The sequence below is a fragment of the Eretmochelys imbricata genome, chromosome 1, assembly GCF_965152235.1.
Source record: "Eretmochelys imbricata isolate rEreImb1 chromosome 1, rEreImb1.hap1, whole genome shotgun sequence".
NCBI classification, from domain to species: Eukaryota; Metazoa; Chordata; order Testudines; family Cheloniidae; genus Eretmochelys; species Eretmochelys imbricata.
In genome coordinates, this window is record NC_135572.1 from 7,964,583 (window position 1) to 7,992,152 (window position 27,570).

Here is a 27,570-nt window from a genome sequence, read left to right on the forward strand (position 1 = left end):
ATTCCCTGCTCCGCTACAGGTGCTGCGTGTGAACATGGGCAAGTCCCTTCTTTTTTCCGTGCCTCAGTTTTCCCCATCTGTAAAATGGGATAACAGCGGTTTTCCTATCTCACAGCAGAGGTTGTGAAGATAAATTTATTAACATGAGAAACTCAGCTACTGCATGGGACTGTACGAGTCATTAGCTAATAATGCTTCTTTTTCTGGCGCTGTAATATTTTGTCTGGTTTTTATTGTGCATTCCATAATATTTTATGGTTTTTAAATAAATCCGAAGCACAGTGGGGAGGGCTGGTGCCCTTTCATCTCCCTTATTCCCTTAGCAGCATGTGATGTGTGTTTTCCTTACAATTTATTACTTTTTTAATTACAGTTTCAATCTCACAATAAAAGTTATTTATATCCCAGCCCGCTGCTTTGTCAGTCATAAATCAGGGCTAACTGTAAATACGCTGCCCAATAAGCCAGCAGGGGAGAAGTAGGTCTACTGAGAAAGCCTTATAAATGGAAAGATCATTTGCTTTCCACAGTATTTTCCCTTGCACATTTCATATTGTTTACACTCAGAAAGCTCAGGCTCCCCTGAGACCCTTGATTGGTTACATGACCTCAGCTCGATCATTTTCAGGATGTGTTATATATACCGTCTGCCCCACCCTGGGAGACGGATGTCAGTCCTTCGTTCGGTCTGGAATTGGATTGTGCTGCTTTGTAACGTATGGACAGGCCGTAACCTCCCACTGCTGTGTGATCCCGGTGAGTAAGCTGTTTTAGCAGCGTCTTGATGGTTCCTTGATGTGTTAAATTCAGCGTGTAGCTAACAGGAGGGATATAGTTTATGGAGGGGGCGTGGACCTTTAAAGTCGGGAAAAGTGTCTCTGAAACAGCATCGGGGGGTTCCAGGTAGCTCAGTGATTCGGTTGAGAAATAAGATGTGTCGTTACTAGGCACTGATCAGATCCAAAACCCTGCTAGAGCCTCATCGCTAGTGATGCTGGCCCAGCCGAGGGCCATGGTACCAGACAGGTGTAATGAACCTCTGGTGCAGCTCGAGGGAAAGGCTCGGCATTGAAATCTGCACCTGCTGTCTGAGCCTCATAGGTTCCAGTTCTCTCTCTCCCCACTTTACGGCTCTGCAGGGCCAATGGAAGTAACAGACAATTAATTTTGGCCTCTGCAATCACAGCACTCAGGGTTTCAAGGGGCTGTTTTCAGTCACTTTTCTCACCACCCCTGCTCCTTAAGTCAATGGCCATATCCTGGCTGTCTTCACGTGATGTTCAGCTTGACAGGCGGCGAAGGCAACGAGTGACCAGCTCTCCCCCGGATGGAGATGGTTCTCTGCCGGCCCCGTAGAATTGTGAAGTGCCCTAGATTCCCTTGCAGAGACAGCTCGTGGGGAAAGCTTTCTCGCCAAAGCCACAGACACAAATCACACCAGAGCTTCCAAGAGCATTGGCAAAGGTAAAGGGCAGAACCCTCCACCAAGTCTGCTATAGCCCATCAACAAGGACTGCCATCTTTGTTACTTGTCTGTACAATGCCTAGCACAACTGGGCTTTGGTCCTTGACTGGTGATGACTAGGTGCCAGTGTAACCTAACACTGCTAACAATACTAACCTGCCCAGAGGACAGTTTCTTCCCAGTGCCTATTGGTTAGACATTGGCGTGTGGCCCAAGGAGGAGAATTCATGTCGCTTTTGATTTCATTATCATATTTACAAGCATGTTTAGAGACTAATGGATGAAATCTTGCTAGGAATGAAAGTCACGTGTCACTGAATATTCATATAAGAATATATGGTCATACCAGGTCAGACCAGAGATCCATCTACCCAGTATCCTGTCTTCCAACAGTGGCCAATGCCACTGCCCCAGAGGGAATGATCAGAACAGGTAATTAGCAAGTGATCCATCCCCTGTCGCCCATTGACATCTTCTGGCAAACAGAGGCTAGGGACACCATCCCCACCCATGCTGGCTAATAGCCATTGGTGGCTCCATCCTCCGTAAATTTATCTAGTTACTTTTGGAACCCTGTTATAGTCTAGGACTTCACAACATCCTCTGGCAATGAGTTCCACAGGTTGACACATATTAATCTGAAATGAGCTCTATTAAATGACGCATTCTGCGCCTGCAGCACTATCATAATTCAACTACGATCTCGTCACACTGATTACATTTTATACCGAGAGTTAAGTATTATTTAGGTCCAGGACAACCAGGCTCCTTAACAGAACTTTTCATTTCAGTTTAGACCAAGAATAAGAAAACACTTTAATTTGTGTGTGTATTGTCATAGGGCCTAATGGCTCCAAGTGAGATCAAGGCATCACTGCACTAGGCACTATACAGTCTCTGCCCTGATGAGCTTACAATTTTTATAGACCAGACAGACAAAGGATAGGGGAGGAAACAGAGCCCCAGAGAGATGAAATAATGTAGCATCCAGTGCCAGGTGCCTCCGAGGAAGCTGCAAGACACCCTGCAGCGGGTGGCTCTGAGTAATCTGTTCTCAAGGACAATTTCCTTCCTAACCCCATTAGTTAGAGGTCAGCATATGTGCTGAAGCATGCCAGATCAGATATCCACCATCATACAGCGCAGCTGGGTAGATTCTGATAGCACTTTCGAATGAAACACATCCCTGGCAGATATTGGTGCCTGCTCATTGCTAACTAACAGAAGCCTTGTGTCAAACTAAGCAGCCTGATTGTCAGAGGTGCTGAGCACCTTTGGCTCCCATTAATGTCAGAAGGAATTGACGGTGCTCAGCACCTTTGAAAAGTCTGGCCTCTATCCCTGCCCCTGAGGCTGAATGCATTGATGGCTGACATTCACCTCAAAGGGGCAGAGATATAGGCCAGCACTAACTCTATGCCTCACTGGACACCTCCAAACAAGACTTCAGTGTCTGATGAAGTTTTTGAATTTCACCCTGATGTTTGTAAAGCCCCATACAAGCCTCAGACAGGTGCCACAAGAGAGGTTCACAGTATTGTCCACAAAAATCACAGGTGCTCTTTGAGTAGAACTTTCTCTCATGGGTTTTCCTTCCTCTGGGGGCTCTACCCCTCTCTGCCGGCCATTGGATACTGAAATGAAGGAGGACTGGCTGTAGACCAGTATTGTAGAAACTGAAGCTCAGATGTCTTGGTCTGGTGGATTGGTGAGAGGACAAATTCAGAACTGAGGGTGAAGGAGGCTGACGGCTCAAATCTCCATTCTGCAGTGTCATTTTGACACTGGAGTGACTGCAAAATTGGTGTAATAGCAGCGAATCAGACCTTAACTTTCACCTTCTTCCGAGCCTTCAGCGCCATCTACACCAATTTGTACCTGCTTCCCAACAACACCTCAGTCTAGGTGGCAATTGTGGTAGAGATTCCCTAGTGCCTAAGAAATTCTATAAAGAGGCATCAGTGATACATGACAGTGTCCAAACATGGGGGTTTAGTGGTTGTTAAATGGATGTATATCCTGTAGCGCAGTGTAATTACATGCAATTTTGTATCATTACATGATTGTAGGTTCAGTAGAGCATCTAGTCATATGGGGGGCTTTGCTAGTTATGTGGTCATATGTACTACAGAGCAGGTAATCAGATGGGCGGTTGTGGTTTTAGGGTACACTGTACAGAATCAAATGACATGGGCAGTTTGTTGTGGTTTTGTTTTTAACTCTAGGCTGTGCGACATCTGAGGTGGGATGGAGCAGCCCCAGCACACCATGCCACTTGTCAATTCCTCCTTCTATCAGCCTTCCACCTTCCTCCTGACGGGCTTTCCAGGTCTGGAAGCCAATCACCACTGGATCTCCATCCCTTTCTGCGTGTTCTACCTTATTGGGCTTTCAGGGAACTGCCTGATCCTGATCATCATCAAGAAGACCCAAAGTCTTCATAAGCCTATGTACTACTTCCTTTCGATGCTGGCTTTGATGGACCTGGGCTTGGCTTTGTGCACCCTTCCTACCACGCTGGGCATCTTTTGGTTTAAGATCAGAAAAATTGAGTTCAATGCCTGTCTCACCCAGATGTATTTTATCCATATACTGTCAGTGATGGAATCCTCGGTGCTCCTGGCCATGGCCTTCGATCGTTTCATCGCTATCTCCAACCCTCTGAGATATTCATCCATCTTGACCAAGTCAACCATCATAAAAATAGGGCTGGCAATTGTTTCAAGAGCTGTGATCTCCCTCTTCCCAATACCCTTTCTGCTCAAGAGGTTAACCTACTGTGGGAACAATGTGCTTTCCCACTCATTTTGCTTTCACCCTGATATCATGAAGCTGGCCTGCGCGGATATAAAAGTCAACATCCTGTATGGTTTAATTGTCATTCTTTCAACGGTGGGTGTGGATTGTGTGTTCATTGTGCTATCTTATGTTCTGATCATTAAGACTGTGGTCAGCCTCACAACCAAGGAAAAATGTCTCAAGGCTTTAAACACATGTGTCTCCCATATCTGTGCTGTCCTAATCTTCTTCATTCCAATGATTGGGCTGTCATTTCTCCATCGCTTTGGTAACAATGTTCCCCCTATGGTTAACATCGTGGTGGCCTATATCTACCTTATTGTGCCCCCTGTCTTAAATCCTATCATATACAGCATCAAATCCAAACAGATCCGCAGAGCCATGCTCAGAACACTGTGGTGGAAAAACGATTCAACGTGATGGACTTTCACCATCAGGCTTCCCAGAAAATTCAGGTGAATTGCTTCGTCATGTTAAATCAAAGGGTGCCCTGTGCTTAGCCAGAAGAAGAAAACTGCAATTCCACTTGGACGTTGTATCCCAGCTCAATGTTATGTTCTTCCATTTCCTCCTAGAATCACTCCCACTCCCCTGCCAACTTCATCAAACCAAAGGCCCTGATTGCCGGGGTCTGCAAGAAGGGTGGGATCCACCTATGAGGATGCAATTGCAAGATTTGGGCCCAAATCAATTATTTTTTAAAATGACGTAGGGCGGTGGAACGGGGAGCCACTAACATGTAGACCCTGAAAAAGCTAGTCACCTAATCAATCGGTGTAAACCTCCCTTCGCCCTGCTTGCCTAAGGTCCTCTCTTCCTGCCTCATGCTGTGCCCTATCTAACATGGTCTGTAAGTGCCTCGGGGCAGGGGCTGTGACCAAGCTTTCCAAAAGCGCCCGGTGATTCTGGGCGCTCCAATTACTGGGGGCTCAACTGGCGGCACTCAAAGGGGCCTGATTTTCAGAGGGAGGGGGTGCTGAGCACTTTCTGAAAATCAGCCCCTTTTAAGGTGTCTCAACTCAGGCACCCAACATTTTCAAAAAGTTCGGCCCAGATCTTTAATTGTGTCTGTAAAGCACCCGGCTCATCTCTGGTGCTGTACACAGTGGTGCTTTTGCATCGGTTGTCGCTTTCAATGAGCCTCACTGGCTTGTTTTGCATGTTGTTCTGTCGGCTGTTCTGCACTGCACATAATCAATATGTGTTTTACAACATCGCGCCCACAGTAAGGGAGATTTAGCTATTTAAAGTGGTTATGAGAAATAAGGACGTCATTTTTCTGTGTGCTTGTAAGAGCTGGGATTATGCTAGGGTAGTACTGGCCTCCTGGTCAGAGCCAGTATTAGTATTAATATCAGACTGGAAACAAGGGGTACATTTTTAACAGTCAGAGTACTTAACCATTGGGACAATTTACCAAGGGTGGGAGCGGATTCTCCATCACAGGCAATTGTTAAATGAAGACAGGATGTTTTTTTTTCTAGAAGACCTGCTCTAGGAATTATTGTGGGGCAGGTCTCTGGCCTACGCTCTACAGGGGGTCAGACTAGATAATCACCATGCTCCCTTCTGGCCTTGGGACCTATGAATCCAGTAGACATCATGCATTCACCACTTGGCTATTGTTTTGGATTCTGGATGCAGGTAGTGCCCCTAGTGGCTGAGAAGAGGAAGGACTCAGTTGCAGTGAGTCTAGCACTGAATGGGAAGAAACGGTCAATTTTCAACATGGCACCAGGCTGGCAGCAGGGGGTGGGCCAAGATTCAGTACCTGGGCTGATGTTTAATATAGTTATTGATGATCTAGCAAAGGGCTGGGGGTGGGGGGGGGGAGACTGAGGTGGTAAAATTTGCAGGTGGCACACAATTAAATTAGTGAAGAGTGAGGAGCTGCAGAACCCAAGAAAGGGCGAAGAAAAGGCAGCCCTATGGCATATGAAATTCAGGGTTGGCACATGCAAAGTAAAGTAACATTGGAAGGAATCATTTGAACTACTGTAAACATCTGGGTTCTAAATTAACATAACAGCTCAGCGTCTCTGAAAGTCAGCTTTCCCCATCCATCGTGGGCTGCTTTCCTAGAGAATGCTTCATTTTAAGAGCAAGCTCATCTGGGTGGACTAAATGACTCCAGCTGGGAAGTGTCAGTGTGCAGTATAAATATTCCCTGAAGCTGCAAACCCAGCCTTTAGTGATCCCCGCTTAGAGACTATAATGGGGTTTGCGTTCCTTGCAATGTGAAGAACACTCTTCTCCACCCCCACTCCAGTAAACAGGACATCACGGAATTAAGCGTTTGATCCTGTTCTATGGAAGTCAGTGGGAAAGTTGCCACGGCCTTCTATGGAAACAGGATGAAGCCAAAGGTTAGTCAGAAGGAGCTTTGCTTGTAATGGGCCTTCTCCTGCCTGATACTGAGCACTTGCAGCTCCCATTGGGGAGATCAGACCATTCAGAGTCTGGCCGCTCCTAGATCATGCTCCATCCCCCACCCTAGCTGGAATAAAGAAGGAAAAGAATGGTGTGGAGAAATCCTCCATGAACCTGAAAAGGTGAAAGAGAAAACTGGGTAGCACCTTCCTCCATGAATGGTCCCACTGACGTCAACGGGGCTTCTCATGGGAGTCAGTGTGTAAAAGGTCTCTGAACCTGGCCCTGGAATGAAGTCCATTTTAGGTCTCACAGTGCCAATCTCATTTATCTGGGAACCAACTAGATACTGTTGTAGGAGCAGCAGTGATCTGTATGCTCTGTATGACTATGCTATGTATAACCTCTATGCTCAAAAGGTCTGGTACACCCCACCCCCCTTTTATCTCCTCTCCCTCTTTGAATACCTGTGAAGTGGCTTTCCCCCTCCCACTCCCTCCTGGAATGCTTGTGGGATGAATGGGTTGCTTCAGAAGAGCTCCAAGGTAGACAAGTTGTCTGGGACTCTGACTGGACAGCAATCACACACCCAATGCATGGACACTGCCTGAGGTGGAGAGTGACCAACCAGATGCAGCCAACTCATCTCTAGTCACAGGCCATGAGGAGCAGGTCCTTAAACAAGGGGACAGGGCCTTGCGCTCAGGAGTGCACTCACAAGCTTGTACTTCCCAAAAAGGCCCTTCGCCCGGACCACCTGACCAGGGGTTCGCTGAGTTGCATTCCATCGTGCCTCAGGAAGACTTACCTTCATCACACCATCCATTGCTGCGCTGTGGGACACTTACCTTGAAGGATCCTGACATCTCCAGTGCCAGACCTGTCCTGGGAGAATGAGTATGTGAGTGTGAGTGTGACCCGATCCCCCCCCCCCCTTTTCTTCTTTGGAGCTGTCATAAATATAAAGGGAAAGGTAACCACATTTCTGTATACAGTGCTATAAAATCCCTCCTGGCCAGAGGCAAAATCCTTTCACCTGTAAAGGGTTAAGAAGCTAAGGTAGCCTGGCTGGCACCTGACCCAAAATGACCAATGTGGGGACAAGATACTTTCAAATCTGGAGGGGGGGGGAAGGCTTTTGTCTGTCTGTGTGATACCTTTGCCGGGCACAGATCAAGGATGCAAGCCCTCGAACTCCTGTAAAGTTAGTAGTAATCTAGCTAGAAAATGCATTAGGTTTTCTTTGTTTTTGGCTTGTGAAATTCGCTGTGCTGGAGGGAATGTGTATTCCTGTTTTTGTGGTTTTTTGTAACTTAAGGGTTTGCCGAGAGGGATTCTCTATGTTTTGAATCTGACTGTCTGTAAGGTTATCTTCCATTCTGATCTTACAGAGTTGTTCTCTTATCTTTTTTTGTTCTTCTAATAAAGTTCTGTTTTTTAAGAATCTGATTGGATTTTTTGGGTCTTAAAAATCCAAGGCTGGTTTGTGCTCATCTTGTTTATTCTCAAGCCTCCCCAGGAAAGGGGGTGTAAGGGCTTGGGGGGATATTTTGGGGAAATAGGAACTCCAAGTGGTCCTTTCTCTGATTGTTTGTTAAATCACTTGGTAGTAGCAGCATTTACCTAATCCAAGGGCAAAGACTTTGTACCTTGGGGAAGTTTTAACCTAAACTGGTAGAAATAAGCTTAGGGGGTCTTTCATGAGGGTCCCCACATCTGTACCCTAGAATTCAGAGTGGGGAAGGAACCCTGACAGGAGCTTAGATATCAGTGTAATAAACATTCTGCTTTCTGCCAAATTCTGGTGGGTCATTAATTATCCCTAAGCTTACAAGCTGGCCCAATTTCGGGTAACAGATACTACAAGAAAGTTGAGGACACCCAGACACACTTTAGTGGGAGATAAGTTTGCCCAGCATCTCTCAGAATCACTTCCAGTGTTTGTGTATCCAAGACAGAGCTAATATATGGGAGCAAGCAGCCCAAGGCTTGAATAGATTACTCCACAAGAACGTAGACTCCACACAGCAGAGACTAGACAAGGGTTCTGTTCTGGGAGACGGCACAGTTCTGTGGTGAAACCCCTGCAGGCTGGAGTCTCCGTCCTGGAGGTGTTCATGCTCAGAGAGTTCCAGGACTGTCCTCGGGCATTCAGACGATCAAGGTCCGGGCAGGTGCATGCAATGATAGGAGAATAAGTAGGAACTGTAGGTTTGTTGCAGTAGCACGTCTGAAAACACACGTTGGGCTCCACGCACACAGCTCAGCTCCTCTGAGCCGGCCATCGTATTCTAAACCCCTGTTCTGGTCTTTTGCAGCTGGCAATTGCTCAGCGCCTCAGAAAGCCTCACAGCTTAGCTTTAGGAGCTTAAATATAGATTTAGGTGCCTAGTATTCGCAAATGTTGGCCGTGGCTCCAAGCTACTAGATGAGCTTTAGCTGACACTGATGATTGTGGGTCAATATCTGCAGCGCAGCCAAAAGAGATCATCACGCCCTTTAAGGCAACGGCATCCCAGCTTCCATTCTGTAATGCCCCAGCTCATGCCTGCTTGCTTTGCACCATTTCATCACCTACCATGTTTATCACTGGCTTTTTTTCCCACAAGGAATTGGAGCGGGGGTAACAGCTGAAATCACACCTTAGATTACAGCATACACGTACCCCAAGGAACTTGCATAAGGTCACAGAGAAAGTCTGGGGGGAGGGGGGGAACAAGGACTTGAACCTGGGTGTCTGGAGTCCTAGTCCAGTGCCCTACCACAGACTAGCCTCTCTCTCAAAGCGAATTCTTCCATCAATCTAGCTAGTGCCTAGCAGTCCCTTTGGTGTAGGAGCAGCCTGGCCCTTGTGCAGGGGGCAGTAGGGGTAAGCAAGGATACTTGCATGCCAGAACCAGGCCCGGGCAGGCCCCTACTACATATGGGTGCCAGCTCTCAGGTTCCTCAGTTACCATTCCTGCTAGCAAGGCTCTCCATCTCTCTCTCTCACCAACAGGCAGTTTTATCAAAGCTAATCGCACCTAATTCCTTGGCCTCCTGGTGCTCAATCAAGAGCCCCTAGGGGATCTATCAGCTTTCCACCGCCTGCTTCTGGATGGGAGGTAGGGCGGGTGAGCAGGGAATTAACTCTTTCCCTGCTGGACGGAGCAGACGTTTCTGCAGTCCAGTCACAAATTGACCAGGACATATAGATACCGGACCAGATGGTCAGCTCTCCCCGTTTATAGTAGCCGAAGAGCTGACCCAGGAGTCAGGACAAAGAAGGGTTAATATAAAGTGACTGGCCGGCAGTTGCCTCGAGCACCCATTTCTGTTTAGAAGTCATTTGAGAGGCCTCAGTGCTAATGCTGTGACCCCAGTGGGCTTTCCAGAAGGCATAATATAAGCCGCCCTCCCTGACAAGTCTTAGGTGCTGCAGGCGGGCAGGCGAGAGCTGTGCGTGGCTTTTCTTGGATGGTGAAGAAATCCTCCTTGCCTGTTTCATTCTGGTGAGTCAGAGGCTTTGTGTGAGCCTGGTTCCATAATTAGAAGGTCAGGGGCACTGCTTGCAAGAGAATTCGGGCTGCTGCTTGTAGCAATCATCCGGCTGCAGGGATCAAACCACACTTTGCCAAAGTCTGGGTTTGTGCTGCTTGCATGTGCTTTGCCCTTGATGCCGTTGATTCCTGAGGCTTTTGGCTGGAAGACTCAAGTTAGAAATACAAAAGTGATTGCTTTGAAAGACAGGGACCCATTCTGAGTCTCTGTTATGGCTACGCTTAAGCAAGACCTGATTTTTAAACCGTGCTCAGCACCCATGATCAGAAAATTAAACCCTTTTAACCTGTCCCAATTTGGGTCCCCAAAATTACTTGTCACAGTTGAAAATCTTGCCCTGCATATACATGATCCAAATAGGGTCGCCAGATGTCCTGATTTTATAGGGGCAGTCCCGATATTCGGGGCTTTTTTTTATATAGCCACCTATAACCCCTCTGTCCATCCCACCCCCAAATTTTCACACTTTCTAGATGGTCGCCCTAGGTCCAAAGAACCGGAGTGAACTACAGCTAGGAAAAGATCCCCTGCTCGTTTCACCTGTTTCTCTGCCAGTCACCCTGTCTTACAGTGTTTTAAAAGGATGGGGCTACTTGTCCAACAGGAGTCTCACAATGTGATCACACCCTACTTATATTTTAAAACGATTAGAAGGCGAAACTGACTGATTCTGTTAGTTGCTATTAATAATTCAGGAGGCTTGTCCCTTTTACCTAATCATTAATGCAAGTGGGTTATTGAAATGTTCAGCAGTAGATTTTTGGCCAACTGTATATTACGCTCCCATTTATAACGGGTTAGTAAGTGATTAACAGCTATTGCCATGTTACACACTCAAGTAGTATGTGTTATAGGTTATTATAAGCACATCGGTAGAAGGTATCATAAAAGGCTTTAAGCCGTAGTTACAAACAACAAATTAACCCATCAGACTCTATAACAATTGGCCAATCATTTATCAAAACATCCGTTAATCATTCATGAACCCTCCATAATGTATTTGCAAAAGGAGCATTAATACAAAGTGGGAACCTGTTGCTAGAGATTGTGGCAAGTGAAAGGCTGATCCAGGGATGTGGCATGCTCGGAACGTCAGAGTGTTTAAAAAATATATAAGAGAGAAGATGGAATGAGGGTGTGTCTGTCTCAAGGCCTATGTCCAATGGAGCTCGGAAGTGAGCCAAGGACTCTCTGGCATTCACAGGAAAGCCCGACCTTGAGTGAAATAATGGTCATGGTTTAGCTCTGATCCAAAGCCCATGGAGGGGACAATGGAATGCCTCCAATTGACAGCAGCGAGCCTTGGATCAGCTCCATAGAGCCACCGGTGCTCAGTCTGCTTTCATTAGCGATGGGCCTGAACCCAAACTGCAGATGGGAACGCCGCCAAATCTGGGGGAGACCAGGGCCCAGATGCAGCTCAGGGCCGTTTCGGCTGTGCTGAGCTATCAGGGCTCATGTAGCAGCTCACCCAGCGCTCCGTCCCCTCTTTTGTGCCTGGCCCTGCGGAGACGGACTTGTACAGTAACTCACACAGTGCATGGATTGAGGAAACTAGCTAATCGCACAGCTGCAGCCCTCTAAGCCCAGGCAAGACACTACAAATCCAGGAAACAAAACCCCAGCAATAGGACAGAAGGGAGTTTGAGCCAAAAATAATCTCTCTCTCTCTCTCTCTCTGCTACAAATATTTCAGCACACTTTTTCTCTAATTACGTTTGTTGATTTACTAAACAATATTGTATTAATATTCTGCAAACCCCTCTTACCGGTTGTCACAGCCCCACAGGATCAGTGCTATGCCCCCAGCTTTGGGACGGTCTCTTGGAGGAACCCCTCGGTCTGCCAGACCCGGTAGGGGTCTCACTCTGCCTCTGGGGTAGGTTCCACGCGGCCTCACCACCTCCCATGACTGAACCTCTGGGGCTCCAGCCCTCCTGCTTCACACCGTGAGCTCTGTTCAGTGAGGCCAGCTGAGCTAGACTCCTGGTGGAGACTTGTCCATTCCTGGTGAAGACTTAACACACTTCATTAACGACTGGCAATATGTGAGTATTTTATTATCATCCAGCAGCAGGTCTTTCAGGTGTGGTGGCACAGGGGGAGCAGCAGGAAGTCTCATTCGTCTTCCCATGAGGATTTCATGGGGGCTGAGTCCGGTCTTTCAATTTACAGTGGATTTTATGCTCATAAGAGCAGGTGGCAGGGCATCGGGTCAATTCAAATTGGTTTTCGCAGGATGCCATTTTGGCGCTCCTCTGTCCCGGCAAACTGCGGGTGGTGAGGCAGTGGAGATTGTGCTTGATCTGTAAAGCTGCACATAACTTGTTATAATTTATCCAGTCCATGATCACCGATGCTATGCCCAGGTATGCCGAATCGTGGTACAAAATTCTTAAACAGAAGTTTTACAACAGTTTTTGGCATCTGCCTTTTTACAGGGAAAAGCCTCAACCCATTTGGAAAATACATTAACTAAAACTAACACACTCATAATTACAATATTTAGACATTTAAACAAAATTAATTTGAATATTTACAAAAGGTTCCCAGGAAGGGGGATGTGCTGCCTGCCTAACCTTGACAGCTTTTCCAACGTTATGCTGCTGGCAGATTACACAAAAGGAAAATACAATCAGTTTGGGCTTCCCCTTTGGCAAAGTGACCGTTGATTACACAGACCGTTGATTACACAGAGCCACCTTAAGACTTAGTGCGGGGCACTGACTACAGTTTCTGTCTGCTATTTGTTACCAAAACAGATTTGAAATCTTTTTTTTTATTCTCCTGGCTTTGACTGCCCTGCTGCAGCTCCAATTCTGGTTTTTATTAAAAAAACATTTTAAATCTTGTAAAGCATTTAGTTACCTTCAGGATTAAATGCTGAATACCAAAATTAAACAACACAAATTTCTTTTGTCTGTCAAAAGTATTTGTTCGGTTTTACAACCTGAAAACACCAATTTATCTCAAACTTATAAAACAAAGACTGTACACACCAGGAGTGTTTTTTGAGCAAATTTGACTAACTTGTTTATAGTCAAATGATTTTACTTAAATAACCTCTTGCCTGGATTATTTACAGACAGTTTGTTTAATTTCTTCCAGTAACTACAGAGTTAACTTCTTACTCGGTTTTTTTAACTTCCTCAAACTGCTGCTGTATGCTTGTTTGGCCCTGATCCTTTTTTCTTTCTGCATTATTTTGTTTTCTCCCAGGCAAAGGCATTGCTCTACGACCAATTGAGCAAGGAGGGGGGCTTTTTGACTAATCCCCCTTTTATTTATTTATTCACACCTAGTGACATACACACCCATTTATTTTTTACATCTAGATGCATTTTATTTAACAATAGCCTTCATTTGTCATGTCCAGGCTTAATACAACCTTTCCCTTATTTGAGGCGGTACCAACCCCTCAGCACCAGTGCAGCGTAGGAAAGGACAGTAGCAGGGCTAGGGGCAACAGGAAAGGGAGGGAGAACAGCAGCATTAACAACACGAGAAAATGGGGGAGTTACACTCACTGACCGTAGGAATAGTAACTCCCTGCTGAATCAAGGAGGTGACTACAGGGCAGATACCTTTCTTGGCCTATTTTGAGAGAGGATTTAAACGAATTTTAGGAAAGGGTCTTGCTCGGTTCAGGAAGAATTTTAGCCGGTTGGGCAGACCCAATGTGCCCAACCTAGTCAGCATGATTAGCCCACAAGGAGAGAGGGACCTTAGCCAGCAGTTCCTGTTGCAACAAGGAAGGACTGCAGTTGGTCTCCTCTTTTGGAGCGTCCGCATACAAAACTGCCAGGACCTCACTGTGAGCAGGACCAGGCACATCCAGATACACACCATCTGGGGTACAATAGATTGCACAATTTAATTTACACCGCAAATCCTTTTCCAAAAGGTTAACAGGTGAACAAGGGCTTAGGAGGAAAGCATGATGGTTCAATAAGGACAGGTGCAGAGTCCTGCACTTAGGACGGAAGAATCCCATGCACTGCTACAGACTAGGGACTGAATGGCTCGGCAGCAGTTCTGCAGAAAAGGACCTAGGGGTTACAGTGGACGAGAAGTTGGATATGAGTCAGCAGTGTGCCCTAGTTACCAAGAAGGCCAATGGCATTTTGGGATGTATAACTAGGGGCATTGCCAGCAGATCGAGGGACGTGATCATTCCCCTCTATTCAACATTGGTGAGGCCTCATCTGGAGTACTGTGTCCAGTTTTGGGCCCCACACTACAAGAAGGATGTGGAAAAATTGGAAAGAGTCCAGCGGAGGGCAACAAAAATGATTAGGGGACTGGAACACATGACTTATGGGGAGAGGCTGAGGGAACTGGGATTGTTTAGGCTGCGGAAGAGAAGAATGAGGGGGAATTTGATAGCTCCTTTCAACGACCTGAAAGGGGGTTCCAAAGAGGATGGCTTTCTAGACTGTTCTCAGTGGTAGCACATGACAGAACAAGGAGTAATGGTCTCAAGTTGCAGTGGGGGAGGTTTAGATTGGATATTAGGAAAAACTTTTTCACTAGGAGGGTGGTGAAACACTGGAATGCATTCCCTAGGGAGGTGGTGGAATCTCCTGCCTAAGAAATTTTTAAGGTCAGGCTTGACAAAGCCCTGGCTGGGGTGATTTAGTTGGGGATTGGTCCTGTTTTGAGCAGGGGGTTGGACTAGTTGACCTCCTGAGGTCCCTTCCAACCCTGATATTCTATGTTTCTATGGTCAAACAAAGGACCAGTAGAAATGGACAGAGGTAAGAGATGGGGTGGGGAATAGGAATATTGCCCACCCCATTACATTTTAAACATAAATCTATAAGATCCTTAGAGGGATCTGTGGGGGTACCCCGAAGAGGCCTTGAAGGGTAGAGAGAGATATCTGCTGTTGGCCCACAGGAGTTTTGAGGAAAAGATAATCTCTCTTGTCTTTTTTAATGGTGTTTTAAGTATTTTCTGGGAGTCCTTGAGACTCCTCAACTGAGATTTATGGTGCCGTTTTTCTGTTTTCCTATACCAATCAAAATATGCATCAAACTGACCTTATCCAACATTATTGGCGAGAAGTGCGCCTTTGAGGTGCACAATCTTGTCAAGGTCAAAACTTCCCTCTAAGGGAAACTGTAATTTTGGATCATCCCTGGTATACCAATTCCATTTCTCTAAAAACTTGCAAGTGAAAGGACTATAATTTGCGTACATGTAGTACGCCGGTGTGCCTTTTGGCAGGCGGTGATCCTTTTTGACTCACCGGCCCCCATCTGTACCTAGCGAGAGCGGAATCCTCTTGGATCCTCCGGCCCCCAGTACTTCACCTGGAGAGAGGGGGAATCCTTTTTGGATTTCCCGGCCCCCAGTACTTAACTCAATTCACTCGTCACACTTACACAGGGAAGGTTTTGTTTAGGGTCTCCACGAGGTCTTACAGCCTCCATTCAGCAAAGAACGTCGGCTGGTGCCGCATACTCTGTAACTTCAGGTGAGGTGATCAGACCGTCAGTGGCTTGTCAAGCCGCCTTCAGTGCGGGAGCTAGAGACAGGGGAGGAAAGAGGGTCCTGAAACAGACTGTCCGAGGATGGAAGGGATGGGATTACACATTCCTAGACACAGACAGGCCCCTTGCCGGTCATGCCATGCAGAGGGAAACTGCCGAGGTCAGGGCATTATCACGATGCCCACTAGATGGAGTCACAGGGCTTGCTTTATAGACACCCCTGACTTTGCAGGGCGCTCTGGGCATTTTCCTGTGTCTCACACTCACACCGGTCTACCAACCTTCACTTTCACACTGGCACACAGACCCAGGTCTATCCATGACCTGCCCAGCCACAACCAGTGGCTCTTCCCAGGGAAACCAAACCTGGATGGGACTCTAACCCATCCCAAGGGCATCAGGCGTGTCTGGCAGCAAAAGGTCCAGATAGAGCATACAACTCACCCAAGCCCAGAGCCTATGGGCGGTCCTCCACCAGAAACCCAATATAGAGATTTCAAAAGGTCTCTTACCTTTCTGATGGGCCCGGGGTCTGGTCGGGAACAACTTGTGGTCCTTCGGCTCTCGGGGGTCGCCGTCTATCTGAGTCACGGCACCAATTAGTGGCAGAAAAACGTCCAGGTGTTGTGTTTGATCAGAACCAGCCTGAGGCCCTTTATTTCAAGCAATGCGCATTGCAAGGAGAGACAGGCAGGGCTGCTCTGCCGAATACAGAAATACAGGCGCTTATATCGCTCAAAACCACAACCAGTTACACATACTTTCACATCGATATTTTGCCTTGTTAGGAATCTATCAAAACAAGCTTCCTTATTTGGGGTATAGGAAAACAAGCTTTTTCCTGTTATTCACAGGTGTTTCTCTTTTGGTTTAACATCCTTTCTAACACTACTGTTGTGGTTACACTTTAACGTGCCTGTCTGTTACAAATTGTTCTGCTTAAAACTTTTCATTTTGCCTTCCCTCCTGCCCCTTATACACAGAAACAAGCTTGACCATAGTCTAAGGCCTAGACAGGCTTGACCAAAGTCTGAGGCCTATTAAATTTTCCTTCACATTATCGATCCCTTTCTTAATGATTCCCAGTATGCTGTTCGCTTTTTTGACTGCCGCTGCCCGTGGAGTGGATGTTTTCAGAGAACTATCCACAACGACTCCAAGATCTCTCTCTTGGGTGGTAACAGGTAATTTAGACCCCATCATTGTATATGTATAGTTGTGATGATGTTTTCCAGTGGGCATTACTTTGCACTTATCAACATTAAATTTCATCTGCCAGGTTGTTGCCCAGTCACCCAGTTTTATGAGATTCCCCTTTGTAGCTCTTCGCAGTCTGCTTTGGACTTAACTATCTTGAATAATTTTGTCTTGTATGCAAATTTCTTCACTTCACTTTTTAACCCTTTTTCCAGATCTTTTATGAATGTGTTGAATAGGACTGGTCCCAGTACAGACCCCTGGGGGACACCACTATTGACCTCTCTCCATTCTGAAAACTGACCATTTATTCCTACCCTTTGTTTTTTATCTTTTAACCTGTTGCTGATCCATGAGAGGACCTTCCTTCTAATCCCATGACTGCTTATTTTGCTTAAGAGTCTTTGGTGTGGGACCTTGTCAAAGGCTTTCTGAAAATCTAAATACACTATATCCACTGAATCTCCCTTGTCCACATGCCTGTTGTCCCCCTCAAAGAATTCTAATAGATTTTTGAGGCATGATTTCCATTTACAAAAACCATGTTGACTCTTCCCCAGCAAATCATGTTCATCTATGTGTTGGATAATTCTGTCCTTTACTATAGTTTCAACCAATTTGCCTGGTACTGAAGTGAGGCTTACTGGTCTGTAATTGCCGGGATCACCCCTGGAGCCTTTTTTAAAAATTGGCGTCACATTAGCTGTCCTGCAGTCATCTGGTACAGTGGCTGATTTAAGCGATAGGTTACAGACCACAGTTAGTAGTTCTGCAATTTCATATCTGAGTTAGTTCAGAACTCTTGGGTGATACCATCTGGTCCTGATAACTTACTACTGTTTAATTTATCAATTTATTTCAAAACCTTCTCTATAGACACCTCAACCTAGAACAGTTCCTCAGATTTGTCACCCAAAAAGAATGGCTCAGGTGTGAGAATCTCCCTCACATCCTCTGCAGTGACCCATCCTGGCTCACACAACTGGGTGACATTCATCCCCATGTCTCTTAGGCTTCCCTGAGCTTAATCCCTTTCCCCCTGAACTTGGCAACAATGCAACATATAGGGTAAACTGAGGCACACATAGGGGTCATAAAAATAGTGCAGAAAATTCCCGTTTCATCACACCGGTACAGGGAGTAAAAGTAATATTATCCTGCAGCCAAGCAGCATTCCTAATGGTCTTCAGATGCTCAGAGCTACATACATGCACCTTAAAATCTCAGCATGACTGCAGGGGCTGGAGATGCAGGACAAAGGCAAACGGAAAGTCGCCCAGGGCATCCAAGCCAGAGAAGCAATTGAAACATTCTGCAATGGGCACTGCATGCACTTTTCCCCCCTGCAGCCCTCTCCATGGGGCTACCCACCCCTGACCCCTTTGGGGTGTCCATTACATTAGGTGGGGCTACAACCTCCCTGCTCCTTTTCACTCAGGGAGCAAAGGGCCCAAAAGTCAGGCCTCTCCCTGGTCCCTGTGAACAGACCTGGGCCAGCTCCCCTGGGTCAGAGCAGGTGAGCCCAATCCAGCCGATGGAAAGGGGCTGGGCTGCACCTGGGCCTATTAAGGGCTGCAAGAGGTCAGCAGAGGGTGATTGGCGCAGGCAGTGATGGGGAAGGGAGGCCGCAGTGGAGTGGCGCGAACTCCTGTGGTGGGTCCCTGAAGGGAGGGGCTCGGGGCTCAGGGTGGAAGCCCTGGGCCTGCTGCGCTGACCAGAACTGGGAAGCAAATTTCTTGTTCATGGCGTGGGCAGCGGGTGTCAAAGGCCAGGGCAGGCAAAGCCTCCCCTGACCCAGGCCCTGGTCCCGCCCGTGTTCTGCCCCGAGGCCCTGCCCTCACTCCCCCTCTACCCTGAAGCCGGCAGGGGCTCACTCAGCTCAAGCCGGTTGCCTGGAGCTCAGGCCCACAGGTGGCCAGAGGCAGCCCGGGGTGGTGCTTGGGCCAGCCTGGGGGCCAGTGGCCTGGGTGGCACTGGGGGGGGTGGGGGCAGCAGTTCAGCCCAGCACTGGGGCCAGCGCTTGGGGGGCTGGCAGGCATGGCTGTGGAGGGTGTGGGGGAGAGTCCTTGGGGCTCCTCCAGCCTCACGGGTTGGGGGGTCCTCAGGGATCCTCTGGCTGAGCAGGGGGCGGGTCCTGGGGCAGATGGGGCAATGCTGGCGGGCTAGCCTCTCCGAAGGAGGGGTTTGTTCGCCGCCCAGGGTTAGTGGCACCTACTTGCCGAAATCCCTTCAGACGCAGTATCACTAGACGTGCTTCATTACAGTACTCTTTCTCTGTCCCTGGCAGAGCCGAGAGACGACATGGAATAGCGTCACTGGATTTCAGCCGGCACACCATGCCCTCTCCCAACAACACCGACTTCAGCCCTTCCTCCTTCATCTTGTCTGGCACACCTAGTCTGGAAGTTGCCCATTTCTGGCTGGCGTTCCCTCTGTGCTCCATGTACCTCATGGCCATTGTAGGCAACGGCGCAGTGGTGTTCATTGTAAAGACGGAGCGGAGCCTCCATGCCCCCATGTATTTCTTCCTCTGTATGCTGGCTGCCGTCGACCTGGCGCTATCCACCAGCACCATGCCCAGAATGCTCTCCTACCTGTGGTTTGACTGGAGGGAAATCAGCTTCGGCGCCTGCCTGCTCCAGATGTTCCTCATCCACTCCCTGTCCGCTGTCGAGTCCACCGTCTTGCTGGCCATGGCCTGGGATAGGTACATGGCCATCTGCCACCCTCTGCGGCACGCCACCATCCTCACCAATCCAATGACGGCGAAGATAGGCCTGGCCGCTATGGCTAGGGGCATGCTGTTCGGCCTCCCTTTGCCCTTGCTCATTCTTCGCCTGTCGTTCTGCAGCTCCAACGTCCTGTCGCACTCCTATTGTTTGCACCAGGACATTATGAACCTGGCCTGCACCAGCACCACAGCCAATGTCATCTATGGCTTGACTGCTATCCTCTTGGTGATGGGCCTCGACGCGCTGCTGATTGCCTTGTCCTACTTCATGATCATCAAGGCTGTCTTGCAGCTGTCCTCGAGGAAGGAGCGTGTCAAGGCTTTCAGCACCTGCGTGGCCCACCTCTGTGTGGTCCTGGCTTTCTACGTGCCACTGATTGGACTGTCCGTGGTGCACAGGTTTGGGAAAGACCTCACTCCACTGGTTCAGGTTGTCATGGGGGACGTCTACCTCCTGATGCCGCCCCTGCTGAATCCCATTGTCTATGGAGCAAGAACCAAACAGATACGCAGACGGATCCTGAGGTGGATTCTCCATCACTGACCATTTTTAAATCAAGATGGGATGTTTCTCTAACAGCTCTGTTCTGGGAATAATTCTGGGGCAGGTCTCTGGCCTGTGCTACGCAGGAGGTCAGACTAGATGATCACAATGGTCCTTCCGGCCTTGGAATCCATGACTTAAGATAGTTAATGAAGGAGCCACTGAGAGACTTGCCTCCACTTTGTCTTCTGGATCCACCTGTCTTCTCTTAGAATCATAGAACATCGGGGTTGGAAGGGACCTCAGGAGGTCATCTAGTCCAACCCCCTGCTCAAAGCAGGACCAATCCTCAATTTTTGCCCCAGATCCCAAATGGCCCCCTCAAGGATTGAACTCACAACCCTGGGTTTAGCAGGCCACTGCTCAAACCACTGAGCTATCCCTCCCCTCTTGTCTTATACTGAGATTGTCAGCTCTCTGGAGCAGGGACTGTCGTTTTGTTGTATGTTTGTACAGCACCTAGTACAACAGGGTCTTGGTCCATTAGTTAGGTTAGGTTCATTAGTTGTGTTATTTGTGTTGACTGCTAGGAACCAAGTGGTTGGGGGTGCCAAAAAGCGGTGCCCCCCAAATTTTTTTTAAACAATGGAACACAAGGCTACCGCTGCTACCCACCTCCCGGCTCCAGAGGGGCTGCCCGTGGCGTGGCCAGTCCCTCCCCCTGGGGGAGCAGCCGGCGGCGGAGCGGGGCAGGGGAGGGTCTAGCACTAGCAGCTGTGCCTTCTTCCCCGCACCGCGGGCCGAGCCGAACTCCCCACCGCCCCTGGGGCTCTCAGCAGCTGAGAGCCGCTGTTGAGAGCCCCGGGGACGGTGGGGAGCCTAGCTCGGGCGCGGGGGGGCTGGCTGCCTGCACCGCCGCTGAGAGCCCCAGGGGCGGTGGGGAGCCCGGCTCGGCCCGCGGCGCGGGGAAGAAGGCGCAGCTGCGCTCTGCATTTCGGGCGGAGAAGGTGGGTGTCTATGCCGCCTGCTAGGTGCCTGGCTGGGCCATGGGGAGCCGCGTGGGCTCGCGGAGCGCGAGGGGGTGGGCAGGTCCAGCCCCTGGCCTGGGGAATGGTGTATGTGAAAGCAACCCAGGCACCCCTCCCCCAGCCAGTGCCACCCCCTCCAACACCCACCAACCAGCTACCTTCTCCCCTGTGAACCCCTCGCCCCAACTACCCACCCTGTCCTGCCACTTTTGCCTCTGGGCAACCTCCATCTGGCAACCCACCCACCCCCAGCCACCCACGATCACCTTCACCCCTGAATCAACCTCGGGACTGCCCCCCACCGCCTGCCATCTCCCTCCTGCCCACTCCTCCCTTGTGCAAACCCCTCCCTGCCACCTTCACCCTCCTGCAACAACCCCAGGCACATACACACCCCCACTAGCCAGCCCTTTGCAACAACCCCCTCCTGCCCACTTCTCCCTTGTGCCACTCCTTCCCTGCCACTGCACCCCCTGCAATGAGCCCCTTTTGCCTCTGTGCAATCTCTTCCCTGCCACTACACCCCTGCCTCCTCCACTCTTGGCACTTCCCTTAAATCAGAACTTTTTATAGGGAACCGTTTGTTAAGATTTTGGCAGCTCATCGAGGCTTGTTAAGTATCTGTAGACCCTCCCCTTTCTAGGTCCTGAGATCCAATCTATCCCCGATTAGTGACAGAGCTAGGTGAACACTGCAAAAAGTTATCAGCTAATATTCATATGAATTTTCAAATGAATTCTCCTTGTTCATGGCTCTTTTGCTTTCACTTTCCAAGCCTATTTTAGCAAACAAGTTTTCTGGCAGGCACATGTGCAGAAACAGTGAATTTGAAGCAAATATAGCTGAGTATTCACAAGAAGCAACTTGATAGGAGCCAAACTTCACATCAGGAACCTGATCGAGAGTCATGTTTCTCCAGTAAGGGACCAGGAACAGTGACCCATGTGTTCAATTGAAAGAGCTCAGATTCCTCATCCAATCATCCATTCCATCCACTTCTAACAAACAGCTCATGAACAAGCTACAGCCCAAAAGTTATGCTGGAGGAGTGTATGGCAAATAATTTCAAATAATGAACACATTCAAGAAAATCATAATCTGTCTACAGATAAATAGGAAGTAGTGAACAAATGTAAAATGCATAGGAGCCTCAAACTTGCCATCCCCTCACTGCATTGCCTTTCCACAGAAACCTGCATCAAGTTCAAGGTCTTTATCTTCAAGGCTCTTAATGAGTTGGTCCTGGGATGCATAAACAAGTGACTCTCAAGTAGGAATAGAGATGGCTTTTTTACCTCTGAAGTTGGCACTGGTGCAACCACTGCTGGAATTCTGTTTTTAGTTCTGGTGCCCACAGTTCAAGAAGGATGTTGATCAATTGGAGAGGGTTCAGAGAAGAGCCACGAGAATGATTAAAGGGTTAGAAAACCTGCCTGATAGCGATAGACTCAAAGAACTCAATCCATTTAGCTTAACAAAAAGAAGGTTAAAGGGAGACTTAATCACAGTTTATAAGTATCTACATGGGGAACAAATATTTAATAATGGGCCCTTCAATCTAGCAGAGAAAGATCTAACACAATCCAATGAATGGAAGTTGAAGCTAGAAAAATTCAGACTGGAAATAAGGTCTAAAATTTTGACAGTAAGGGTAATTAACCATTGAAACAATTTACTAAGGGATGAGGTAGATTCTCCATCACTGATAACTTTTAAACAAGATTGGATGTTTTTCTGAGAGATCTGCTCTAGGAATTATTTTGGGGCAGGTCTCTGGCCTGTGCTGACTCGATGGTGGGCAGACTCGATGATCAGTGGTCCCTTTTGGCCTTGAAATCTATGACTCAATCAAAAGATTGCCTCTTGGTCTGGGATGAGGACCACGGTTGTTAGAGGGCTTTCCCTTCACCCCCTCTCCTGACTCTTATCATGCAGACAGAACACAGAAGACCAGAAGCGCGAAGTTCAGACAATACAATGTTTATTGGGGTTAGTTCCAAGCAAGCATGTCCATAGCTCTACACGCCGGCAGAGTCTGTTACCCAGTGTTCCATTCCCAGCTCTGATGCCACAGAGCCTTTACCCCGTGTCCCCCTTCCCCATTTCCTATTCCCACCTCCTCCCTCTTAGCAGGCCCAAATATACCTGCAATGCAGGCCCCTAGTCACACCCCTTACAACTTATGGTCATATTCCGTTTTGAAGGGTTGTGAGTCTGGGGTCTTCATCCCACCTCTTTTGTATCCCATTGGAGGGGTAAGGAGTGAGGTTGTGTTCTGCCCAAGGCTAGGCTTTTCTTTGCCTTTTAGTGTTTCTGATGCCTCCCTCCCATCCCTCCTTGCCTTCCCGACTGGTTGCTTGACCTTGGCTTGTGATAGGAGTTGAGTCAGTCTGAAAGTATGTGCCCGTATATTACACTCCCACCATGCCCAGTAACTCTTTAACTGTTCTTATCCATCCCCACTATACTAACAAACCCATCTGGCCAGGCAGAAGCAACACATACAGTGTCTTTGTTCTTTGTTCACACATATTAGTATAAGATATAAGAGTATCAAAAAGTCAAACCCAAAATTCTATCCCAGGCTAACAAATAGGCCTATATACTAATACGAGTCAACATCCCCGATAATGTCACGGCTAACCTGGTGGCTGAACTTTGTGACTTTGTCCTTACCCATAACTATTTCACATTTGGGGACAATGTATACCTTCAGATCAGCGGCACTGCTATGGGTACCCGCATGGCCCCACAGTATGCCAACATTTTTATGGCTGATTTAGAACAACGCTTCCTCAGCTCTCGTCCCCTAAAGCCCCTACTCTACTTGCGCTATATTGATGACATCTTCATCATCTGGACCCATGGAAAAGAAGCCCTTGAGGAATTCCACCATGATTTCAACAATTTCCATCCCACCACCAACCTCAGCCTGGTCCAGTCCACACAAGAGATCCACTTCCTGGACACTACAGTACTAATAAACAATGGTCACATAAACACCACCCTATACCGGAAACCTACTGACCGCTATTCCTACCTGCATGCCTCCAGCTTTCACCCTGACCACACCACACGATCCATCGTCTACAGCCAAGCTCTGCGATACAACCGCATTTGCTCCAACCCCTCAGACAGAGACAAACACCTACAAGATCTCTGTCAAGCTTTCTTACAACTACAATACCCACCTGTGGAAGTAAAGAAACAGATTGACAGAGCCAGAAGAGTTCCCAGAAGTTACCTACTACAGGACAGGCCTAACAAAGAAAATAACAGAACGCCACTAGCTGTCACCTTCAGCCCCCAACTAAAACCCCTCCAACGCATTATTAAGGATCTACAACCTATCCTAAAGGATGACCCAACACTCTCACAAATCTTGGGAGACAGGCCAGTCCTTGCCTACAGACAGCCCCGCAACCTGAAGCAAATACTCACCAACAACCACATACCACACGACAGAACCACTAACCCAGGAACTTATCCTTGCAACAAAGCCCGTTGCCAATTGTGCCCACATATCTATTCAGGGGACACAATCACAGGGCCTAATAACATCAGCCACACTATCAGAGGCTCGTTCACCTGCACATCCACCAATGTGATTTATGCCATCATGTGCCAGCAATGCCCCTCTGCCATGTACATTGGTCAAACTGGACAGTCTCTACGTAAAACAATAAATGGACACAAATCAGATGTCAAGAATTATAACATTCATAAACCAGTCGGAGAACACTTCAATCTCTCTGGTCACGCAATCACAGACATGAAGGTCGCTATCTTAAAACAAAAAAACTTCAAATCCAGACTCCAGCGAGAAACTGCTGAATTGGAATTCATTTGCAAATTGGATACTATTGATTTAGGCTTAAATAGAGACTGGGAGTGGCTAAGTCATTATGCAAGGTAGCCGATTTCCTCTTGTTTTTTCCTACCCCCCCCCCCCCCGATGTTCTGGTTTAACTTGGTTTTAAACTTGGAGAGTGGTCAGTTTGGATGAGCTATTACCAGCAGGAGAGTGAGTCTGTGTGTGTATGGGGGTGGGTTTTTGGAGGGGGGTGAGGGAGTGAGAGAACCTGGATTTGTGCAGGAAATGGCCTAACTTCATTATCATGCACATTGTGTAAAGAGTTGTCACTTTGGATGGGCTATCACCAGCAGGAGAGTGAATTTGTGTGGGGGGGTGGAGGGTGAGAAAACCTGGATTTGTGCTGGAAATGGCCTAACCTGAAGATTACTTTAGATAAGCTATTACCAGCAGGACAGTGGGGTGGGAGGAGGTATTGTTTCATATTCTCTGTGTATATATAAAGTCTGCTGCAGTTTCCACAGTATGCATCTGATGAAGTGAGCTGTAGCTCACGAAAGCTCATGCTCAAATAAATTGGTTAGTCTCTAAGGTGCCACAAGTACTCCTTTTCTTTTTGCAAATACAGACTAACACGGCTGTTACTCTGAAACTTTTTACCAGAGGATCAATGGAATATCTGCATATACATTCATGTAACACGGTACAATCCCTGCCTTGAAGAGATGACAATCAAAGGGCCCAATGGAAGCCTCAGACCCTGATCCTGTCTCATAAGAGCTGTTCACACAGCAGTGTAACAAGAAGTTTTATTTAGCCCACAAACTCATGAGCAACACTCATGTTCCAAAGACAAGCTGTCCATCACATGGCATGGAAAAACCTCAGAGTTCTGTCCCTAAGCATGTCCCTGCATACCTTGCTGAGTCCCAAGGCATGTCTGCCTTCTCTCAACGGATCAATTGTATAGCTGATGGTCCTTAATGGGGCATCAAGCAGGCTAGGCAGAGCTGACACCAACTTGTCTGGGGTGTCACCCAGAAGCATAGCATAAAGACAGTATAGAGTCAATATTCATAACTTTAAATACAAATTGATACATGCATACAGATCGCATAATCATAACCAGCAAACCATAACCTTGTCTTAGACACCTTATCTGACCCCCCTTTATACAAGATTTGGTGCCACTATGGGACCTTGGTTGCAACCATGTTCTATATGGCCCCAGTTCAAGTCAATAACGTGACACCCCCAATGCAAAATTGATGCAGGAAGGGATGACACAAACATTGCTGACTGCATCTCAAGAGCTCCCCATCCTTGGTTCTGCCTTACTACAGCTAGTATTGGGTTAGAAGCTGTACCAGTGTATAACAGAAATGGTTTATCAAAGTCATGTTCAATAACGTGATTGAATCTCTTTACAAACTCAAGGTAAAACTTGGTTAGAACAACAGTGGATTGGATCTGCTCTTGCAGCATGGTTCCTGTATGTCTCATGTGATCTTGCCAAGAGCTAAAGAACAGAGCTACTTTATCCACACAAGCTCTGGCAAATGTTTGAAACCCAATTAACATCAAGTTAATGTAGATATTACTGTTGTTTATAGTACAGGAATCTTGGCATTTAGCCGTGAAAGCAATATGTTAGCATGCCTCAGTTTCCCTTTTCATACAGCCCATCAGGTCTGGAATGTCTTTTCCCCTGTGAAAAGTTCCAGGACTGTTTACAGGCTCTAACTGTGACACATCAGTATAACAGGGCCTTTTAACATAAAGAGTGTTTTTATGTATCGCTCTTAGCATGTTTAAGGGATTTTCCAAAGGGCTAGGCACATTGTACATTTTTACAGTTCTTGGTAATAGCAACACATTAGTTACAAAATTTACCATTAGCAATAACAATGTTAGGTGAGAAAAGCTAAACAGGAGGCAGTTATGCCACCAAACCAAAGTCAGGCTAAGAGAGGCTGCTGGGAAAGTCTCTGGAAGTAGAATGAAGGAATATTTGTTTAAGTTACAGAGAGTGAGAAAAAAGGGGAGGCCTGCATTCCTGCATTTTTGTACCAGATGTGCTGGGAACAGTCCTTGAGATACAGAGGCTCTGTTTTCCACTCCCTGCTTTTGTGTTATGCCTGTTTAACTCCTTGTCTCCTGGTTGATACCCATACCGATAAGAAAGTTTACGATTTGCTAAAAGTTATCTGCAATAAGGGGGGTAGATGTGCATGCATATAGAGAAAGAGGATTTTAACTAATATGGGGGAGTGGGCTGCTTTATGAATAAATCTGTGACGCGACGGGACTGTCTATAAAAACCTATGAGTTTTACTTAGAGGCTGCCTGGTTCTCTTTGGAGTGTGCACTCTTCAATAAAGAGCGTTGGGTTCGGACCTTGCTGGTGTTGCCAGTCTCTCTCCGGTCAGACAACGTACCGTGCCGTCTGGGGTTCGAGTTCTCGACAATTTGGCGACTCCGCCAGGACCCGTCTGACTCTCCGGCGAGGGATCAGACTCTAAAGCAACGCAGCGCGCATCCTCCGGCTTCGAGGAGCCTTGCTAGTGATCTGATCCCTGCATCGGCGATAAGGCGTGTTCTGTGAACCAGCAGGAGCCCATAGAAATCCAGCAACATCCACCTACCC

The 27,570-nt window shown here is 47.6% G+C and overlaps 2 protein-coding genes across 2 annotated transcripts; both read left to right on the forward strand.

Annotated features, from left to right (window-relative positions):
* Window positions 1-3,712: 3,712 nt before the first annotated feature.
* Window positions 3,713-4,684, forward strand: LOC144279555 (olfactory receptor 51G2-like). The gene has a single exon (XM_077841117.1). The coding sequence runs from the start codon at window positions 3,713-3,715 to the stop codon at window positions 4,682-4,684; it is 972 nt and encodes a 323-aa protein (XP_077697243.1).
* A 14,518-nt stretch (window positions 4,685-19,202) lies between these two features.
* On the forward strand, window positions 19,203-20,141 carry LOC144279562 (olfactory receptor 51E2-like). The gene has a single exon (XM_077841127.1). It carries the CDS (start codon window positions 19,203-19,205, stop codon window positions 20,139-20,141), a length of 939 nt encoding a protein of 312 aa, XP_077697253.1.
* Window positions 20,142-27,570: the final 7,429 nt, after the last annotated feature.

Bases quoted from the DNA above. Each gene is read 5' to 3' on its own strand.
- LOC144279562 (XM_077841127.1), top strand. From the start codon at position 19,203: ATGCCCTCTCCCAACAACACCGACTTCAGCCCTTCCTCCTTCATCTTG.
- LOC144279555 (XM_077841117.1), top strand. From the start codon at position 3,713: ATGGAGCAGCCCCAGCACACCATGCCACTTGTCAATTCCTCCTTCTAT.